The 18,481-nt window shown below is 42.8% G+C and overlaps 1 protein-coding gene across 2 annotated transcripts in view; it reads right to left on the bottom strand.

Annotated features, from left to right (window-relative positions):
* Window positions 1-15,721, bottom strand: part of LOC102101352 (leucine-rich repeat and calponin homology domain-containing protein 2) — a 40,820-nt gene extending 25,099 nt beyond the window's left edge. For both annotated transcript variants that reach the window (XM_005527469.3, XM_088062582.1), the window contains exons 1-3: window positions 15,431-15,721; window positions 2,294-2,438; window positions 76-202 (exon numbers count right to left, since the gene is read on the bottom strand). In XM_005527469.3, coding sequence (XP_005527526.1) covers window positions 76-202; window positions 2,294-2,438; window positions 15,431-15,716 — 558 coding nt within the window. In that variant the 5' untranslated portion in view covers window positions 15,717-15,721. The remainder of the gene's footprint in view (window positions 1-75; window positions 203-2,293; window positions 2,439-15,430) is intronic.
* Window positions 15,722-18,481: the final 2,760 nt, after the last annotated feature.

Raw genomic sequence — 18,481 nt, 5'->3', positions numbered from 1 at the left:
AATATATAATGAATATGTTATATATATACAGTGCTTGTAAGAGAACTTACTACAAAGATTTGCAGCTGTACTTACCAACTCCATTAGATCTCTCAACTTCCCAATTTCTTCTGGAATGGAGACCAGCTTGTTATTACTGACAACCAGAACTTTCAGTGGAAGATCAAACAGGTATTTTGGCAATGTTGACAAAAGATTTCGACTTGAAAGCAAGAAAAAGGGACAAGCAAACCTGGATTATAATACCTTTTTTATGAATATTGTAACTTTTCTCCCATCCCAGATGACTTTCTCTGCCTGTAACAACTTCACCTACACTGTCCATCACAAATTCCTTACCAGATACACAGCCTATTTCAGGTACGTGAATTTTAGATCCCCATTTCACAGGACAGAATCTAATACCAAAATGTTCAGAGAAATCTGTTAAAAAAAATAATGTTTGCCACTTGCTTTTATCCTGCTGGTACCTTCAGAAGAACCACCTGATCTGACAGTCTACCAAGCCAGAATTTTATATAAAGGCCATTGCCAATCATGCCATGTTGTTGTGTCCCTCCTGAGCCACCACAAAAGACCCTAAACATTTAATAGTTTTGCTGAGCAACAGGCTGGAAAGTAAGTCTTAATTAAAATGTATTTCTTCTTTGTATACCATTTTCCAGCTGCATGCACGTATACCTGCTTTATACACAGAAAATACACTGCTATCCACTACTGGGTTTAAATCTATACTGAAAAAACTACCGATATTGATGGACTTCCACTGCCAGAAGCACATAATATGTTTCTAATAAGGTACATTTTACGAAGTCATTGGAAAACAAGCTTGTTCAGATGTGATACAGAAAAAAAATTCCTGTCACATATAAAAGTAAAATAATAAAAATCTGTAATTGCTGTTGATTTAGGTAGAGCTAGCTCTACTTCTGCAAAAAAAAATATACTTTTAAGTGCTGATACTTGGGTTCATACTACATTAAGAAAAATAGCAGAAGTTTTAGTGCCTAGCTGATATGTATTCAGAGCATTGTTTTTGTAATCGAAAAATCTTGGGGTTTTTTTAGTATTTTCTCCATGATTACAGTTTACAGAACTGCAACATTGCATCATGAAATGAAAGGAAATTTCAAACAATACCTTTATAAAAGCAATGTATTCATTCTGTTAAATTCTAAGTGAACAATACAGGTGAGTTATTTATACAGGTATGCATAAAGTCTCTTTTTATGTTGCATTTCAAGCAGATATGCCAGGCTTTTTTGGTTGAAGGCATGAGAAGCAAAAATATAACATGCAAGTAAACTTTTTTTGACCTGACTATAAGAACGTGGGAATGAAGCAGTCAGTCATGTCACTTACATAGATTTCCTCTGGCTTTTCTGGGTTTTGAGTTTTTTAGGAGCTGCCTGCTTTACTGTGAAATGCGCAATACCTTTCTTCCACCGTATGAAGCCCAAATTAGAATGTGAGACCATGTGGTTTTCTCCTGCAACAAAGCACCTGAGCTAGGAAGGCAGAATTTTTGCCTGTTCTCCAGTGCTACAGCCCACACGTTCCTGCACTGCAAAACTGGTCCTTGGCCAGAAGCACAGAAATGGGAACAAAGCACTGTTTGGCAAAGGATCATCAGGAGAGTCAGCTCTTGAAGGAAGTTAGAACTACACAGCATTTCTGGGTAAAGAAATGTATTCAGCACCTCAAATACCATCAAAAGAGAAACGGGATGTTGCTGAAGAAAGTTTGGCCATATTTCTTTTAGAAAATCCTGTGGTTTTGTATCAGATTAATCCCCTTTAAAATTGTGACAGAGCACGTTACTTATGTATTTGTACTCTAAGAACTGATACTTGCAGGTTTTGAGACACAGTAGGTTTTGGGGATTTAAATAGCTCTTAACTGAGAAAACTGTTTTGGATTTGATGCAGCCAATATCAGAAACAAGGAGTACTGTGGAAAGCAGGGTCAGGAGAGCTTCCTAGATTCTCTCTCCTTCCAAAGCTCATATCCATCTTCTGTTCTAGTGAGAAAATCCAACCACATGTTTTCCAAGTTTAAAAAGAGCAGTACAGCAGTGAATGCAAATAATGTGCAAAATGAGCAGGACTTTCTGGGCATTAATTTAGCCTCTTGATAGCAGCAAATTTTTATAGCTGTAGTTTCTGAACACTGTCTGTCAACATAACATCAGAAACAAAGAAAACTCTGCAAACACAATGACCTGATGAAGCAAAACACCAATTCCCTAAAGAGATAAGTTAAATAAAGACCAAGACCAACCATCATTACTCACCTAATGTTAAGGTAGGTAAGCATTTGCAGGTTTTTAATAGATTCTGGAATGGATTTGATGCAGTTGTGATACAAATTTAAAGTTTCCAGTGGTGCAAACAGCCAGACATCAGGAGGAATTTCAGTAAATCTGTTCTTTGAAAGATCTAGAAGCAAACAGAAAAAAAAAATCCTTTTTTAGTCAAGACTTTCCCTGCAGTAAAAGGAGATAAAAGTACCCACTGTTATTCTTGTCATGCTCCTAAAAATTAAGGTGTTGAAAGAAGTGTAAAATAATTCCGTTTTACCAGATGCTACTGCATATAATTAATACACAAAAGAGTCTTAAAATACTAAAAGATTATTGCTCAATATGCAATTACAACAGAAAGTAGAGGAGTGACAGGAATTCAAAAATACATTTCCTACTACATAGTTACAGTTACAATGACACTGAATATCAATCACGATTGTCCCTCTTCTATCAAGTCTTTGTGCAATTCTTGGCTTTCTTCCCCTTCAACTCCAGGCACAACAGTAAACCAAGGTAAAAACTCCAAGTTATTTCTCCAGTTTGACATTTTGATGTTTGTCGTGTACCAAATATGGTACAATGTTTGATACATTGTACCATGTATCTCCAATGCTAAAACCAAGCTCACAAAGCACCCTTACATAGTAACTGACATTCTCCAGCTACACATTAGTAACTTAACTAAAAAGAGGATAAAGTTGCAAAACCCAATGCCACAAGTATTTCTCTATAAAAGTCAAGATGCAATTTCGCATGGCCTAAAAGCAGAAAGAGGAGGTATCTTTAAGCATGGAAACACAATTCTTGAGCTAGAGTTATTCTGACACTGCATGACTGCATTATGCAAATCTGCATGCAAGAATTATGACAAAACAGAGCATTACCAAAATGCACAACACCTCTGACTATATGAAACCTTGAAAAAAACCAGAAAATAAAAATGAAATGTGACCCAAAATTCTTGGAAATTATCAGCTAAACTACCAAAACCTGTGCCATCGAAAGTCTACCAAACTACCTTGGAAGAAAGAGTTATTTACTTGAGAACAACTGCCTAGTCTTATGAAAGGAACTCTGCTTGCCAACCCAAGACATTTCAAAAGGATGTGGTTTCTCAGAAGTGCTGAATAAACTCTTTTAACAGAGAAGTAATACAGATCCCTTGCTATTTCAGGATTTAGTTCTCAGTTTTTAACACTCATATGGAATAAATGTTTCTGCTTAACTCCCATCAAATTATCACTGGAACAAATAGTTCTGCAAAAAGTCTAGAAAAGGGTTGGAAAATTGGCTCCAAGTCATTGTCAGGTTCAAAGAGAGCTCAACAACCTGAAGTTTAACTGACAAACCAGCTATGAGCAGCATTTCCCAGGGCCAACAGTGGAATCAATATTGCTTAGCTTCTTCATTACCAACCTGGCAAACAGGACAGAATGTGCCTTTAGGAGGTGCAGACAGCACCCAGTTGGAGTGATGGAATGAGAGCCAGGACCTCACCTGGCAGACACCCAGTTTGAATAAAGGCTGACCTGTGGAAGATCCCTGCTCACACCAGTGTGAGCTGCAGGACAGAAGGGTAGAGGGAAGCTGTGCAGAGAACACCCTGTGATGCTGCTACGCAACAGGCTGAGTGCAGGACACCAGGGTGCTGAGCAGAGGGAATGGCCTCCAGAGTGTGCTGCAGGTGATCAGCAAACAAAATGGACTGGCACAATGAAACACCATCTTCCTGTGGAGTTACTTTTGGCAGTAGCTATAACTTTACTTCTTGAAGTCTAAAATATGTGAAACTTTGTGTGCTATCTGGCTGTAACTCCATTATTTCCAAAAAACATTCTCAAGCTTAAGTATCACAAAGTCTTCCTATAAATCAGGATATCCACTGCTGATGCAGAATTCTGCAATCTCTACCTGCAAGAGGCAGAAAAATACATTCCTAGGTTGAAGGAGTGGCATTCTTAATGAACTGTGAGAAAAATGGAATAAAGTCAACTAAAACTTTTCAACAAAACCTAAAAAACTTATTAAAAAAACCTCCATGCTTGAGAAAGTTTTCACAACCAGTGAAGTTCATTTTCTGTTTTCCATGACAACAGTTTTCAAAATGTTATTGAAAAATGACAGCTTTCACATGGAAGTTTTCTGCAAAACCCTTCTTAAACAAATGCTCTTGTTCTAATATTCAGCAGAGCGCAACACCTGCATGCAGAAGAGATGCCCACAGTTTTATTCCTGGCCCAGTTCTAAAACCTCTACCACATGCTGAAGTCTTTGATACAAACCTATTCGGAAAAAAAACCAGCTTTAACCTCTTCCTGATTTAGTTTCATAAGCAGCTGGAATGGTGACTGAAGCCTGGTACAAAGGTCTAGTCCACTAAACAAGTGACAGAATCCCACCCCACAGCCACCGGTCCCAGGAGCAGCACTGTGGGTTGTACATGAATGAGAAGGCTCAAGGCACCATGAAAATTTTGCTGCTGTATTTGCTTCCAGCCACACCTTAACCACACATCTTGGAAAGTCCCAGGTTAAAAACAGCTTTGCTAGTTCTTCTGCAGAAATAAAATCCAGAGGCAAGGCCAGACAACAAGCAGAGGATGCAGCAACTCTCTGCCCCGGACAAGAGGTGTAATACTCTACAGGGAACACAAACCAGCTGTGGTTTCCAGCCTGGCCTGACACAAATCACATCAGCACAGTCTGGCTGGAGCTCCTCAGTGCACCCTCGTACAGAACCCATACAGCTGCACATCAAAATACATACCAAGGTCACTTTATTTGTGTATTACTGTAGAAACCACTTCTCTGGAGACAATGCCTTTGAAGACACTGCGGGGCAAGGATTACACCTTTTTATTGTGAAACCCAGAAATTTATTAAAATAGGAAATGACACCCACTATCTCTCAACAATAAAATAAAAAAAGGCAAATGAAGGACTTCTATTCCAAACAATTTTTCATTCCATCATTGCAAAACAGCATTAGAATAGCTCCAGGGGTTGGTTCAGATTTTTATGAAGAGAAAGATTTGAGTATCTATAGTTTTCCACAACGTTCTCATATTGTACTTATGTACTTATAGCCTTTTAAAATCAAGTAAAGACATTTTTGTCCAAAGAATGATTTCTACTCCAAAAATGTTTTCATAACAAACAAGAAGTCTATGACATAGTACTGTCTATTATGCTAAATAAAACGTAGATGTGAAACTCACACAATTTAGGTACTTTGAAGTACTTTAGGTACCTTAATGCAATGGATGACCAAGAAAATACAGTCTGAAAAAAGGACGAAACTCTAGGAATAGAGTGGTCCTCTATAAACAAGACAGCTTTAATCCCACTTGCAGTGAAAGCAGGCTGCTAGCACTTGAGAATGGCTTTGTCAGGGTTAACAGACTGGAGAAGTAAGGAAAGCTGCTAAATGCAGAACCACAGATGATTTAGGTTGACAACTCCTCTAGAAGTGATTATAGGAATCCTTTGCTTAACCAGTTTAGACTGGAAAACTCAGTGGGAGTGTTACGTGAGGACTAAAGAGAAGACGCTACCCATGCCTGCTCATGAATCAAGGGGTATTTCAAGACACTATCTCTGCAGGAACAAGGAAAGTGAGAAGTACACTTACTAAGGTTACTAAGGTTAAATTTGAAAGAGGAACTACAAAAATATGAAGAAGTCAGTTGCCCTTTAGTTTTGTTTGACAGAAAAAGTAAAGTCTTTAGTTACTATAAGATGGTGATTAAAAAAAACAATATATAGAAAGATCAAAATGAAAGAATTTTAGGAAATCAGTCTGGAAAGGAAACTATAAGAAGTGAGAAGTTATCATGTACAAATTTAAGCCATGATCAAGAGGGAAAACAATACGCTCAATCTGTCAGGTTACAGCAGTGCGCAGCCAGGTATTTAAGTAGTATTAACATCACATTTGACTTGGTTTTGCACTTTTCCCTATGGATGCAGTACTGCTTACTGTCAGGAATGTGCTGATACAACAGACTGGCATTTTATTTAAACCAGTAGAACCCCTTTTATATTCACATATTATGTACACTACATGTTGAGTTTGAAATAAAAGGCTCAGCTAGGAAACTTACACTTGAATCTCATCTTGATATTTTAATATTTTTCATAAAAATATGATGCTGATCCAGGATGTTGGTGTTAGGCTTTTGTTTGCTCCAAAATGGTATTAAGAAACCAGATCATAAAACCCCCACATTCTTCACCCCACAAAACCCAGAACCACACTCCTAACTCATCACAGATAGATTTTCCTAGCCAGCTAGGAAAAGCTACCAAGGCTTTAGCCTAAACCAACCAAAGTCTAAGAACAGTTTTGACTGTAAAATTAGTCCTACAGAAGACAACTGATGCTCAAAAACAAGTGTTCAGACCTGATCTCAAAGATACTCTTTTAGCCAATCTAAATGTGAATCTGAGATCACCCCACAGAACATGGGTAAAATTCATTTGTCTGTCAGATGCAAAATGATTCTGGAGCACAAGAAAGTAGCCTCAAATGCTACAGAAACACCTGCATGTGGCATCTCCAGGAGACACAAGCTGTCAATATCCATAAACCACTGACTGAAGAAAGCTTTGTAACACAATCAATGAAATTGGTTTGTTCATGCTAAGGGCCATATCTGTGGTTAGTCAGCAGACAGATCTCTCCTGCCTTGATTAGTTTCTCAACAAATTGGAGAAGAAGCCTCAGGAGAAAGGAACTCTTAAGCTTCCCAAGCTCACCTCAAATGGGATGTCCCTCCAGTATTTCCCTCAAACTCTACACATCTTCTTGTAGTTTCACAGTTCCAATCTTAATGAGTGTCTAGTGTTGTTAAACATAGAAATGCTTTAAAATTTTCTCTTCAAAGGAAAAACCTGGATAATTAAATAATAAATATCAGAATTCTTCAGACTTAATTATGTTGCAAAATGAAGTACTGAACAATTAAAATACATCCAGATGTAGGATGATTTCCATACTGATATAAACAGTAACCATTTCAGTTGGAAAGGAGACCAAAAATTTTGAACTTAGTGGCAAAGAATGTTCAAGAATTACAGCACCATAAATCAAAAAATCCATGTAACTGTGCATTTCACATACGAATCAACATTTGCTCTCCAACATTAAGAGCAATGGTGAAGGACAATACAGAGAAACTGAGCACCCATCTGCCAAAACCCTGTAGCACTCACAAAACTAAACTGACCACAAATTGTCAAGGAAAGTTACATACATTTGAAGTTTATTCTTAAAAGCTTATGTAGCAATATTTAACTTGATTTTTATCTGTTATGTATATTCAAGTCAAGTAGAAGCAGTTTATCTTCTGTTTAAAAGAAAGAAAAAACACTCCCAGGACTAGAGGTGGCTACAAGCAGCTTTTACTTTTTTTCCAACTGGGTGTTTGACAGCACGGAATGCCTTCTGGTTTTGTGAAAGGGTATTACAAACAGATATCAAAATGGAATTTGGATTCTAGATCAAACAACTGAACATCTACGAAATACCTGCTTTATGGTTATCCCTGCCAATAAGTTTAGTTACAGACTTGATCTGTGCAGTTAAAATGACAAACAAAGAAACTGTACAGAGCCACATAATTGAGGTTTCCCATCAAGAACAGAGGAAGGGTTGTACAGGCAACCAGAAATTCCATTTGACAGGTTCTGAGTTCTTGGCTTTTCATGCTAATCAGAACTTCTGAAGAAAAACAAAATCCTTTTTAAAAATACACTTTTACTACTTTAGAGACTTCAGTAAAAAAAGAAAACATCCTGTCAGACTGAGCCACAGTTCTTCCACATGAAGGAAATGTTTCTGTAACTGGAATAGACCAATGGTTGTCTCTCACACTTCCACTACCAGGGAGAAAGAGCTGAGATACAGCACACTGGCTCTGAAATCAAATCAGTCTTAAGGAACTTACTATTCCAGCCCACCCTCACTAAACCCAGTCTCCAAGTCTACACTAGGTGCACCTACACTGAACATGTCTAAATTGCCTGTTTGGTTCAAGCAACTCTTGTTTTTCATGTAAGCAGCCTCTGCTCATCACATGCTGGTTCAGGTACGTGAGGTTTTTCCTGAAATCTTTACCAGTAGAAAACTAAACCAAAAGCTCTGACCTAAAGGCTGGAACAAATGAGGAGCACACTGGTGCTGGTCTGCTGCACAGTAATGCCAGTGTTGTCCATACATATCAGATTTGTTACTTGAGAGAAGCACCGATTATTTATTTCAGTAGTGTAAGTCTGGGTGCTCAGGGGTATTCTGCAAGTTAAGCACACCTGCTATCAAAACTTCTTACTATTTATACATTTTAGCGAAGAAAGGACTTAGTGTTCATTGACTACAAGTTACACAGTTCTGTTAATAATCAGTATTCTATCATCTAATGACCTCTCTCGCTTCTCACACTAACTAGCCCGTGTGCTCAGTCTCTCTTCGTTTGGTCAGTGGGTTTCTTGGGTTGGTGGTCCATCAGTCATTGTTGTGATCTCCAGAATTACCTTTTATCCACTCAGAACTGATTCAGCAGAGATGCTGAGTTGGCTTTATAGGCTTCATCCTTGTCTTGGGAGTCCTGCCATCTGTCCTTGTGGCCCATAAATTTTGTTCTCCCTGTGCCCACTATTAGTGTTACATCCTTCTTCCCAAGCCTTGTTAGCCGGCTCCTGCATCTGACATCACTGAAGCCTATCAAGCCCTAAATCTTAAGAAGGCAATTCTTAAACCAGTAATTTGTTTTTTTAACACCTGGACATCGCTTAGGGCTTACCTGTTATTTGCTATTTGTTTCCCTCCTTGTCAAGCAGACTTGAAAATACACAAAGATCAAAGAACATCCTTTCTCAAGAAAATTTTACACAATCCACATTTTGCAATATGAGGATGAACTGAACAGATGAATTCAGGGAATTCTTGACCACATTGCAACATTAGAAAGATCCAGATATTTCCAACACAAGGTAACACAGTGCTCCAACTCTGAAGTGTGTTCAGCTATTTTAGCACAGCATGATTTAAATGGAAAAATAAAAACCACATCACCAGGATCCCTCCTCAGTCTGGCAAATGAAGGTGTAAATTCACATACCACATCAAAAGGACATAATCCATTACTTCATATCAAGGATTATCTTCCTTTCCATTACCGAAACTGTCTTGGCTCCGCAAATCTTGCAGAGTTTGAACTGGTAAGCAGAAAATCCCACTGGAAGCTTTTTTGTTTTGGCACTTCAGTATTTAGTCTAGAGTATAACTGTTAAAATGCTTTCCTACCAGAAAGAGTGAAATGTATTTTCTTGACAAGTCAGCAAGACTCCTTAAACTGGCATATTATACAGCACAGGGCATTTTCCTCCCTCTTAAACTCACCGTCACTTACTGATTTAATTATGACAATTTCTTTTTTGACTTCAAAATTTTTTAATTCCAAATTTCTGTTTCACAGACAAGTACTATAAGGGAAAGTAATCCTCATTTGGCAATGAAGCAAAGCCTGGGTTTGTCAAATACACACAAAATTCCCAGGACTTACATCAGCCTCTGTGTGCTTAGTAACACAAAGCTACAACCAACCTGCAGTAATCAGTGTTTACTACATGACTTATCTTTTGTACAGATAAAATGGCTTGTCACTGGATAAAACAAGCAGAAACATTTTTGAAGCAAGCTAAACTTCTGAAAGACAAAGAACACTGGAGAACAAGGCAACTGCACTAAGATGAAAGCAGAAAAAGACCTGAAGAAACTGGGTAAACCAGTAGTCCATGATCACTGAGTGAACAGGGTCTACCAACAATTCCAGCATGTTCTCCTGAGACCTGGAGGCCGCTGCTGTAGCAACTTCAGCATCTCTTCTTATTGGCTGCTTCCTCCCTCTGACTCTGTCCTACTCATGCCAGACCTCACGGCAGCATTTAAGAACGGCTGCAGTCTTTTCTATTAGCTTAAAAATAATTCCATGGTATCTCTCATTACTGCACATAACAACTTCAAGCAAACACTCTCAGAAACCTTTCAGTCAGGTCAGTCTTTAACAGAACAAGTTCTCCTCACTACATCCTGCTTCCTGTGGGAACAGCGCTGAAGGGACAAATGGCAGGAGTGCTTGGTTTAATACCCAGATGGTCAGGGATTTGCTCCCTGTGCGGTTACACCTGCTGCTCAGCTGCCAGTGAGCCTGGGCTCACAGCTCCCTCAAGCCTTTTAACTACACAAACCTTTTTTCAGAAGTCATACCTTGACACTTGGAAACACATTTGTAATAATCATGTCTACCAAGCACAAAACTATTTTAGTTCTATACTGGAGAATAAGACTTTATTTTTTACTTTCACCTGAAGTGTGCAACCTGTCCGGACATTCTCCTAACAAGTGGAAGAATGATGAACAGCAGACAGATGTGGACAGACACAGAAAATCAGAGAACACAGAAATCTCTCCACACTGTCATGTACAACTTTCATTTAAAGGAAAAAAAAAAAAAAAAAAGATGTATCAAATAACTATAACTTCGCATTTTCTGTGGAACTCCAGCCTTCAGTCCTGTTTTAGTTACTTTTTTGCTAAGGATAGATTTCAGCATTAAGTGCCAGCCTTAACTGGGACTATAAGCATGTGCTTTTAAATCCGCTCCAACCAAGCAGCACAACTAAAATGGGAAAACACACTTCACCAAAAAGAGTATCTCAAAAAGCAAAAGCTACTCCATTCTTCTTTATTGCACAAGGTTTTACAACAGAATTTGCAATCTAAATTATTTGCCACCTTTGCAAATAATAAGTAACAAGTAGAAACATGTATCAAAAGAAGTTCCTTAGTTGATCAAAGAAACATTAGAGATGTTGGATATTACAAAACACAAAAATAGTCAATGCAATGGCAAATATCATTTTGATGGATGAAGATGGTAAAAAGTCAAAAAATTATACATTCCATGTTTTTGTAGGTCAGTATTTCAGATAAGACTGTAACACTAAATTTACTGGGTTTTTTAAATATTAAATTCAGACATAAGTGGTATTCTTCATAATACAATCCTTTTAGGCAGGCAAGTAGTAATAACCAGCTCCTTGAACTTCAAGTCATTGAAGTTGCCCATCACACCAAGTATCCTTAACAAGGATCCTTTACAGGGGCCTTCAGCTTATTTCCGCTTTGCCCAGACAGGCTGTGAGAACACTGTGGAAATCTTCCATAATTGTTTATAAACTGCATCACTTCCAGATTTTGCATCAGATGCATTTCAGAGCATAAACACCAGCCCCTCTCCCCAAAAAACCAGAATCTGAGTTCCTCTTTTTGCTCAAATCCGAAGGAAATGCTGCTGAAGAACCACATTTTTTGCAATGTAATTGATTGCCAGAATGTAATCGAGATTTAGGATATACATCATATATGAATGCTAATTTCTTAGGTGAATATTGGATTTGTTGCTGCTCTTCAGTTACTGCTGTTCTCAATTTAATCAACGACTCCACCAACAGAAATAATTTTATTCAGAAAGGAAAATATAATTGGTTTAGAAATGCCTACTGTAGAGGCAGAACTACATTATAAATTAACATTCTTATGCACTTCACACTCAATATTAAACCTTGGGGGTTTAATCTGTAATCACAAGAATGACAATATACCTTAGAAGGGCCAGAGATAGGATGTAAAAAAAAGTGAAAGACATGCAAGTACTGGTGACAATGGTCTCTGTAACAACACCATGCCAAGACTGGTACTGGCCATGACAGGAGGGCTCACTCTCAAGTCATACTGGAATACACTGGTGTTACTCCTCCATGCTATGAGGAGGAAGCAGGGGTGAGAAAGCAGAAATTTCAACATTCATCCATTTACAGGCAATCACTCACTTACTTATAATTGCCTGGGAGTCCCCTTAGAATTAAAAAGTGGGAATTGAAGCTGTTGTGACAAAGCCATAAACAAATAAGCCTGATGGTACCACTGTATTTTTCTGGATCTGTCAGTCATGAACCTTTTGTATTCACTAAATTAATTTTTTAAAATGTGCTCACTAAAAACTGGGCAAATTGCTAAAGGCAGAGGTTGACTTAGGTTCCTGTGCTATATTGTCAGACTGAACTATTTTTAAAAAAATAAAACAGCAGACACACAACTCTTCAGCTAAGCAGACTGTGATTACACTGATGTGATAGACTCAATTACTTAACTGCCAGGGGGCCTAATGCTGCTCATACAGACAGAAGGAAAATTACACATAAAATTATTGGAAAATTCAAGACATCTCTTGATAACTCAAGAATTATTTTATTATTTTATTTTCTCTTCAGATGCTCATTAAAAGCAAAACAAGATCTTTTTGGGCAGCCGTAAGACAAATTCAGATAAATAATAAAATAAGGATTTTCTGGCCAAAGTGCTACAAGGACAATTCACAGTTAAAAATAAACAAACAAACAAAAAGAGCTAAACAGCCAGAAAGGGTTACTATGCTTTAGACACATAATTTAAAATACAAAAAATATGCCTCAGTATTTGCAAATCAAGTATTGGCAAGCCATTATGTAAGCTAGATGCAAAATAAAATCCCAAGCTATTTTTGATAAATCAACAGAAGTTGTGCTTCAACATAGCTCTTGCTGACTTTACTGATACAAAGATAGAATATTCTGGGTTTACAGTAATACTGCAGATCCTACTGCCTAAGGGTTGGTGATATGGAAAAGAAATTGTTTAAAACCACACTGGCCAGAGACTGGTTTCTTTTAATATTTGTTTCATGTACCACAGAATTATATTTCTGAGTCACTGACTTGAAACAGAAAGTGAAACTCTGCAAAGATTTGTGACCCAAGGCCCCATCTCCTACATCTCAGCCTCAGCCTAGAACCTTGCTCATGGGGATATTTGCATGGGAAACAGGGATAACTGCTACCGAAATACCAGTAACAACATGACTTGTCTTGAGGCAGCTGCTAATTCCCCATCCAACTCCAGGCCACACTGACACTATCGAGGATGTCCATGATTCCAGCAGAACACCGTTTACCCACTTGACAAAAATTTCTACAGATCGTGTCAAAATACAGACTACAGGTCTTTTATTTACAAGCATCTTTTGAAAGATGTTTAAAATTTGTATTTCACCAGGATTCATTCATAAACCAGGATCACATAAAATCAGGATTATCCCAAGGTGGTGCTTACATAGATGCAGATTAACTATTTCAGTACAGGATTTCAGAGCAGCAAGCAATAAAGCTATTTCTGGCAGAGACAGCCCTTAAAACATTTTCACATCACCACTCACAATAACAATTCATGCCTGATGGGAATGACTGGGCTTTACTACATCCTAAAATACAGAGACAAGATCACTGCAAACAGCTCTGACTCAAATGCTGAGATTCAAAATAAATGGACAAAAAAACCTACCAAAATGCACACAGCAATAATTAGAAGCAAACAAAAAGTACAGAACCTTGATGCTCCAACCTGAGGATACAGAAATCATTTTAGTAACAGATTGCTTATATGCCTACAATGCTTCTTTCTTTCAGAGTGTTTTGGTTATTAAATATCAACACAAAGCACTGACCGAAACATTGCTAAATACATTTTTGTACTACAAGGAAACTCCAGCTTCCATTATTTCATGGAACCTCTTTTTATTTCCAGGTACCATCATGGACAGTCTCCTATTCTAAACAATATGCCAGCTATTCATAACCCATGGGAAAAGAAAATAAAACCAACCCCCCTACAGCATTAATTTACTCAAACAACATTTTCAAAAGCCACCTGTATTTCTGAACAAAAGATCCAGGGCATCTCAGTAATCTTTTCGTCTAGCACATTATTTTAAATTATCCCTTTCTGGCGACTACCCCGGCAGCAAGAAGACCCACAAGCAAATGAAGATGAGCCACAATATGAGAGAACCTCCATGGAAAATGTAGCTTTGTTTTCTAGGAACCGTATACAAAATTACCTCCACATTTACTTCACCTAAAAGCCTGGGTAAATCCAGGCCCACACTCACGATATCCAAGCATTTACCAACACAGTGAACACATCAAGCTCTCCACACTCACTGCTGGATGCTCACACATCCCTCGCACCCGGCACTTGGAACCATACCCCAGGCGATACAGCTTTTACTGCAAGGTATCCGACATCTCAGAAGGTAAAGGCCAACCACAATACGGAGCTCTCGTTCCCCAGAGCGCGAACTCAAGCGCTCCCCTCAAGCTGCTCAGGCCACAACAGCTGCAGTTCCCCATCCTGAGGGAACGTACAGACCGACACAGGGGACAGACAGCCGATTCCCTGAGACCTCCCCTCTTCCCCGCAGGCACATAGACCGCAGCACCTTCCCTCCGCCGCGTACCGAGCCCTTCTCCTCCCCGCACAGCCCGGGCACACCGACAGCGCCAGCACGGCTCCCACGACCCCGGGGGACAGGGGCTTCCACAGCCCGGAACACCGAGCACCACGGTGCGCGGCCAGGCGGTACAGAGAGCCCTCTGCCCGCACAGCCCTGTGCCCCCGCACACACAAACACACACACGGAGCCCTGTGCCCTTCCACACTCACTCACACACACCCCTCTGCTTTCGCTCAGAGCCGCTCACACAGAGCCGCTCGTCCCCCACCTCCCCAGGCACCTCCGGGTCCCCCGCTCCGCTCGCACACAGCGGGCTCAGCGTGCCCCGCTCACAGCCCACACCTGCACGGACGCTCGCCCCACACTCGCGCGGCAGAACCGGCCCCCAGCGCGCCCAGCGGGGCAGCTCCGACACCGCAGCCCCGCATCCTCCAGAGCCCGTCCCGGTGCCTGCAACGGAGAGCCCCGCAAACGCGGAGCCTCCTCACTGCCCTCGCACAGCGCGGTCCCCGCTCCTCACCCAGAGCGGCCGCTCCCGTGTCACCCCCTCGGCTGCCCCCACAGCCCTCCCCTGACATCGCGGGGACCCCCCCGCTGCATCCCCGGGCCCCGCACCCGCCACCGCCCGGCCCCGGCGGCCACCACAGCGGCTACAAGACCCCGGCCTCAGCGCCGGCCCCGCAGCGGCCCCGCAGGACGCCCAAAGCCCCGGGCCGGCACTGCCAGGGCCCCCTCACCTGCTTGCGTGGTGTCGCTCAGGTCGCAGCCGCTGCCGGGGAAGTCGCGCAGCTTCCTCCCGCTCAGGCACAGGATGCCCGAGCTGCCCGCCTCCTCCAGGGCCCGCTCCAGGCTGCGCACCGTGTGCGACTGCGGCAGAGCTGCCGCGCCCCAGTGCGGCCCGGACGAGAAGGAGAGAGTGAGGTGCGCGGGGATCCCGAGCCCCGCCGCTCCGCTCCCGGGCGCCGTCCCGCTCCCGCTGCCGGTGCCGTTGTTGCCGCCACCGCCCCCCTGCCCGGCCGCCATCTTGACCGGCCCCTCCACAACAACGGCCGGGGCCGCTGCGCAGGCGCCGCGGGGCCCGCAGGGGGCGCCGCGGGATGGGGCGGGGCTTCGAGGCGCCCCCCGCCCGCGACAACCAATCCGCGGCGGCGACGGCGCAGGGGGGCGGGGCTTCACGGGGATGGGCGTACGGCTGCGTGCCCGAGGGCTCGTGTGCCGCTAGGGGGCGCTGCGGGGGTTGAGGGAGCGGGCTCGGGCTCGGGATCTTCTTGGCGACGGGGGCATCCCGGGAGCGGAGGGAGCCCGGGAGGGAGAGTCTCGCAGCCGGGACGGGAGCGGGCGAGGGCGCGGGGGACCCGTTCGGGAGGGCGCGGCTGCGGGGAGGCTTCGGAGCCGAAGGAACACGGGGAACATCGGCTCGGCAGCCTCGGCGCCGCTGCGAGCGCGGCTCTGCCCGCTGCCCTCCGGCACCGCTGGGCCCTGCCCGCTGCCCTCGGGCACCGCTGGGCCCTGCCCGCTGCCCTCGAGCACCGCTGGGCCCTGCCCGCTGCCCTCGGGCACCGCTGGGCTCTCTCGGCGCTGCGGTCGCTCCTGCCCGGACACCGCACTGCATCGGCCGCGCCTCAGGCCCGGAGCTCTCCTGCGCCGGGAGCATCAGAGCCTCCGTGGCCTCTGCCTTGCAAAGCCGGCACCGGCAGAGCCGGGCACGGACTCCGGATCACCGCGTGTGGCAGCCACAAAAATCACCCAGGAATCCTCCGTATCAGAACAAAGGCAACAAGAGCGAGCGAGCGGCTCACCCTGAAATGGGTGAAGGAACACTCACAAAAGCCCCAAAGACACGAATGCCCATAGCTTGGAATGCGAAAGGCCGGTGCGGAGACATGAATCAGAAGCCCATTGCAAGGTCCAGGGCTCAGTTACCTCAATGAAATGCTACAGAACTGCTGGGATACTGGATGGATGGATGGATGGATGGATGGATGGATGGATGGATGGATGGATGGATGGATGGATGGATGGATGGATAATTGTCTCCTCTACCACATAATCAGTCCTTGTTAGGTGCTGCATATTTTTCTTCTAAGAATTGCTCTGGAGTTGTGATTAGGAAATGCCAAAGAAAGTCCCATAGACCCCACATTTTAATGCAATTGCAGTGTGTTTGATGAGCAGAATCTGCTTTTAAGCCTTGAAACTCCTTAAGATCTTTGCATTCTTGAATTGGTTTGGGTTGGTTTTTTGTTTATTTTTCCATACATATGTCATGCCTAATTTGGGGATCTAAAGGAAATTCCCTCTACGTGGGGTATGGAAGAGACTGGCCGTCAGCCAGCAACACGTCACTGACAGACAGCTGAGCCATTATTGATCACAAAAGGAGCAGACCTGAAATGTGATGTGGCTGATGTCTGCGTGAAATCCAGTAGAACCAATCAGCCAGGATCAGAAAGCAGGTCCTGAAGAGTGAAGGGTTCAGTCCTGCAGGCAGTGCTGTGTGGATTTGGGGATCAGCCTGTCCTGGCACACAGACTGCCCTTCCAGCAAAGATCTCTGTGTGCAAAATGCAGCTGTGTAGGGGAAGGGGTCCCATTGTCACCTTCAAATACTGTGGCCATCTGCTTCCTCTGGCCTGAGCTGTGGGTACTTGTGGGGGGCTGTGGGATTCAAGCTTAAAGATGAATATCTATGTCAGTCTGCTTGGGCCAGAGCTTCTGCTCTTGCCCTGAAAAAGCCGATCATTCCTTGGATTCACAACAAGAAAATACAAGGCAAACCTGTATAAACACTGATGACTGCTGCCCTTGGTTGAGGTTCCACGTAGAGAGAGTGGAGGGTGAATAAAGTCAGGCTGGTGTTGGGCCAAGTGTGTAGGATGATTTTGCCTGCAGACATGGAGCAGGAGCCACGGTGGCTCTGCAGCTGGCAAGAGTGAAGCAGAGCAGGAGCCAGGACCAGCTCCAGCACATAAATTCTACTAAACGTTAGAGATAGTTGCTCTGAGTTTCCAAAGCATGTGGCTGGGCACAGGGCCATCTCAGAGATGTAGGTTGGTTGTCTTCCCTCTCAGCTACATCACTTAGCCTCTCACTGTTTAGAGCACAAGTAAGACAGAGGTTAAGCTCTCTTTGTATGAAATAGGCCTGACAAATTGCCAAAGGGTTAAAACATATTTTTGTCGCCAGAGTTCTCAGGTATGAGGGCCCTTTTTATCTTTAACTAAATACTCACTGTACACCTGCAGTTGCTCCTACAAAAAGCAAGCCAAGCTTGCTCAGTCTGCTCAGGCACACTCTCACATCTTCAAGGAACTTCAAAGAAACAGAAATTTCCCATACAGTAGGCTGGAAGCAATGGCTGAGGTTTTTCGTAACAGCTCACCAAAAATTCCCAATCTGCAAACTGTCTGGAGGAAATTGCTGCCTTCTCAGGCAAAAGTTTGAAAGCTGATTCTGTGTTCCTGTAGTAGAGCAGATTTACCTGTGGGGGTCATTTATCACCTCCAGTAGCTGCAGAACCAGAACAGATGTCTGGAATGCTAAAGTCTAATTACTTTTAATTGTAATGGATTTCACATCCTTTCAACAGTTCCTTTTCCCCATGCCCTTCTTTCTTTGTCATTTCACAAGCAAGACCTAGTTACTAGTCCAGTTGCAAAAGGCTCCCCAAACCAACCTTCCTGGCAGAATGACCAGTAAGCCATAGCTCTGCCATCCCTCAGTTTCTCCTATAAAACAGAGATTGTTGCATTTTTTAATTTATTATGGAAGTTGAGTACAGGAAGAGGT

Source organism: Pseudopodoces humilis, chromosome 15, assembly GCF_049639895.1.
Source record: "Pseudopodoces humilis isolate 2021_Gansu_Grassland_sample_001 chromosome 15, ASM4963989v1, whole genome shotgun sequence".
In the NCBI taxonomy this organism is placed as follows: domain Eukaryota; kingdom Metazoa; phylum Chordata; class Aves; order Passeriformes; family Paridae; genus Pseudopodoces; species Pseudopodoces humilis.
The sequence above is the reverse complement of the archived record's forward strand: the minus strand, read 5'-3'. Positions and strand labels throughout refer to the sequence as shown.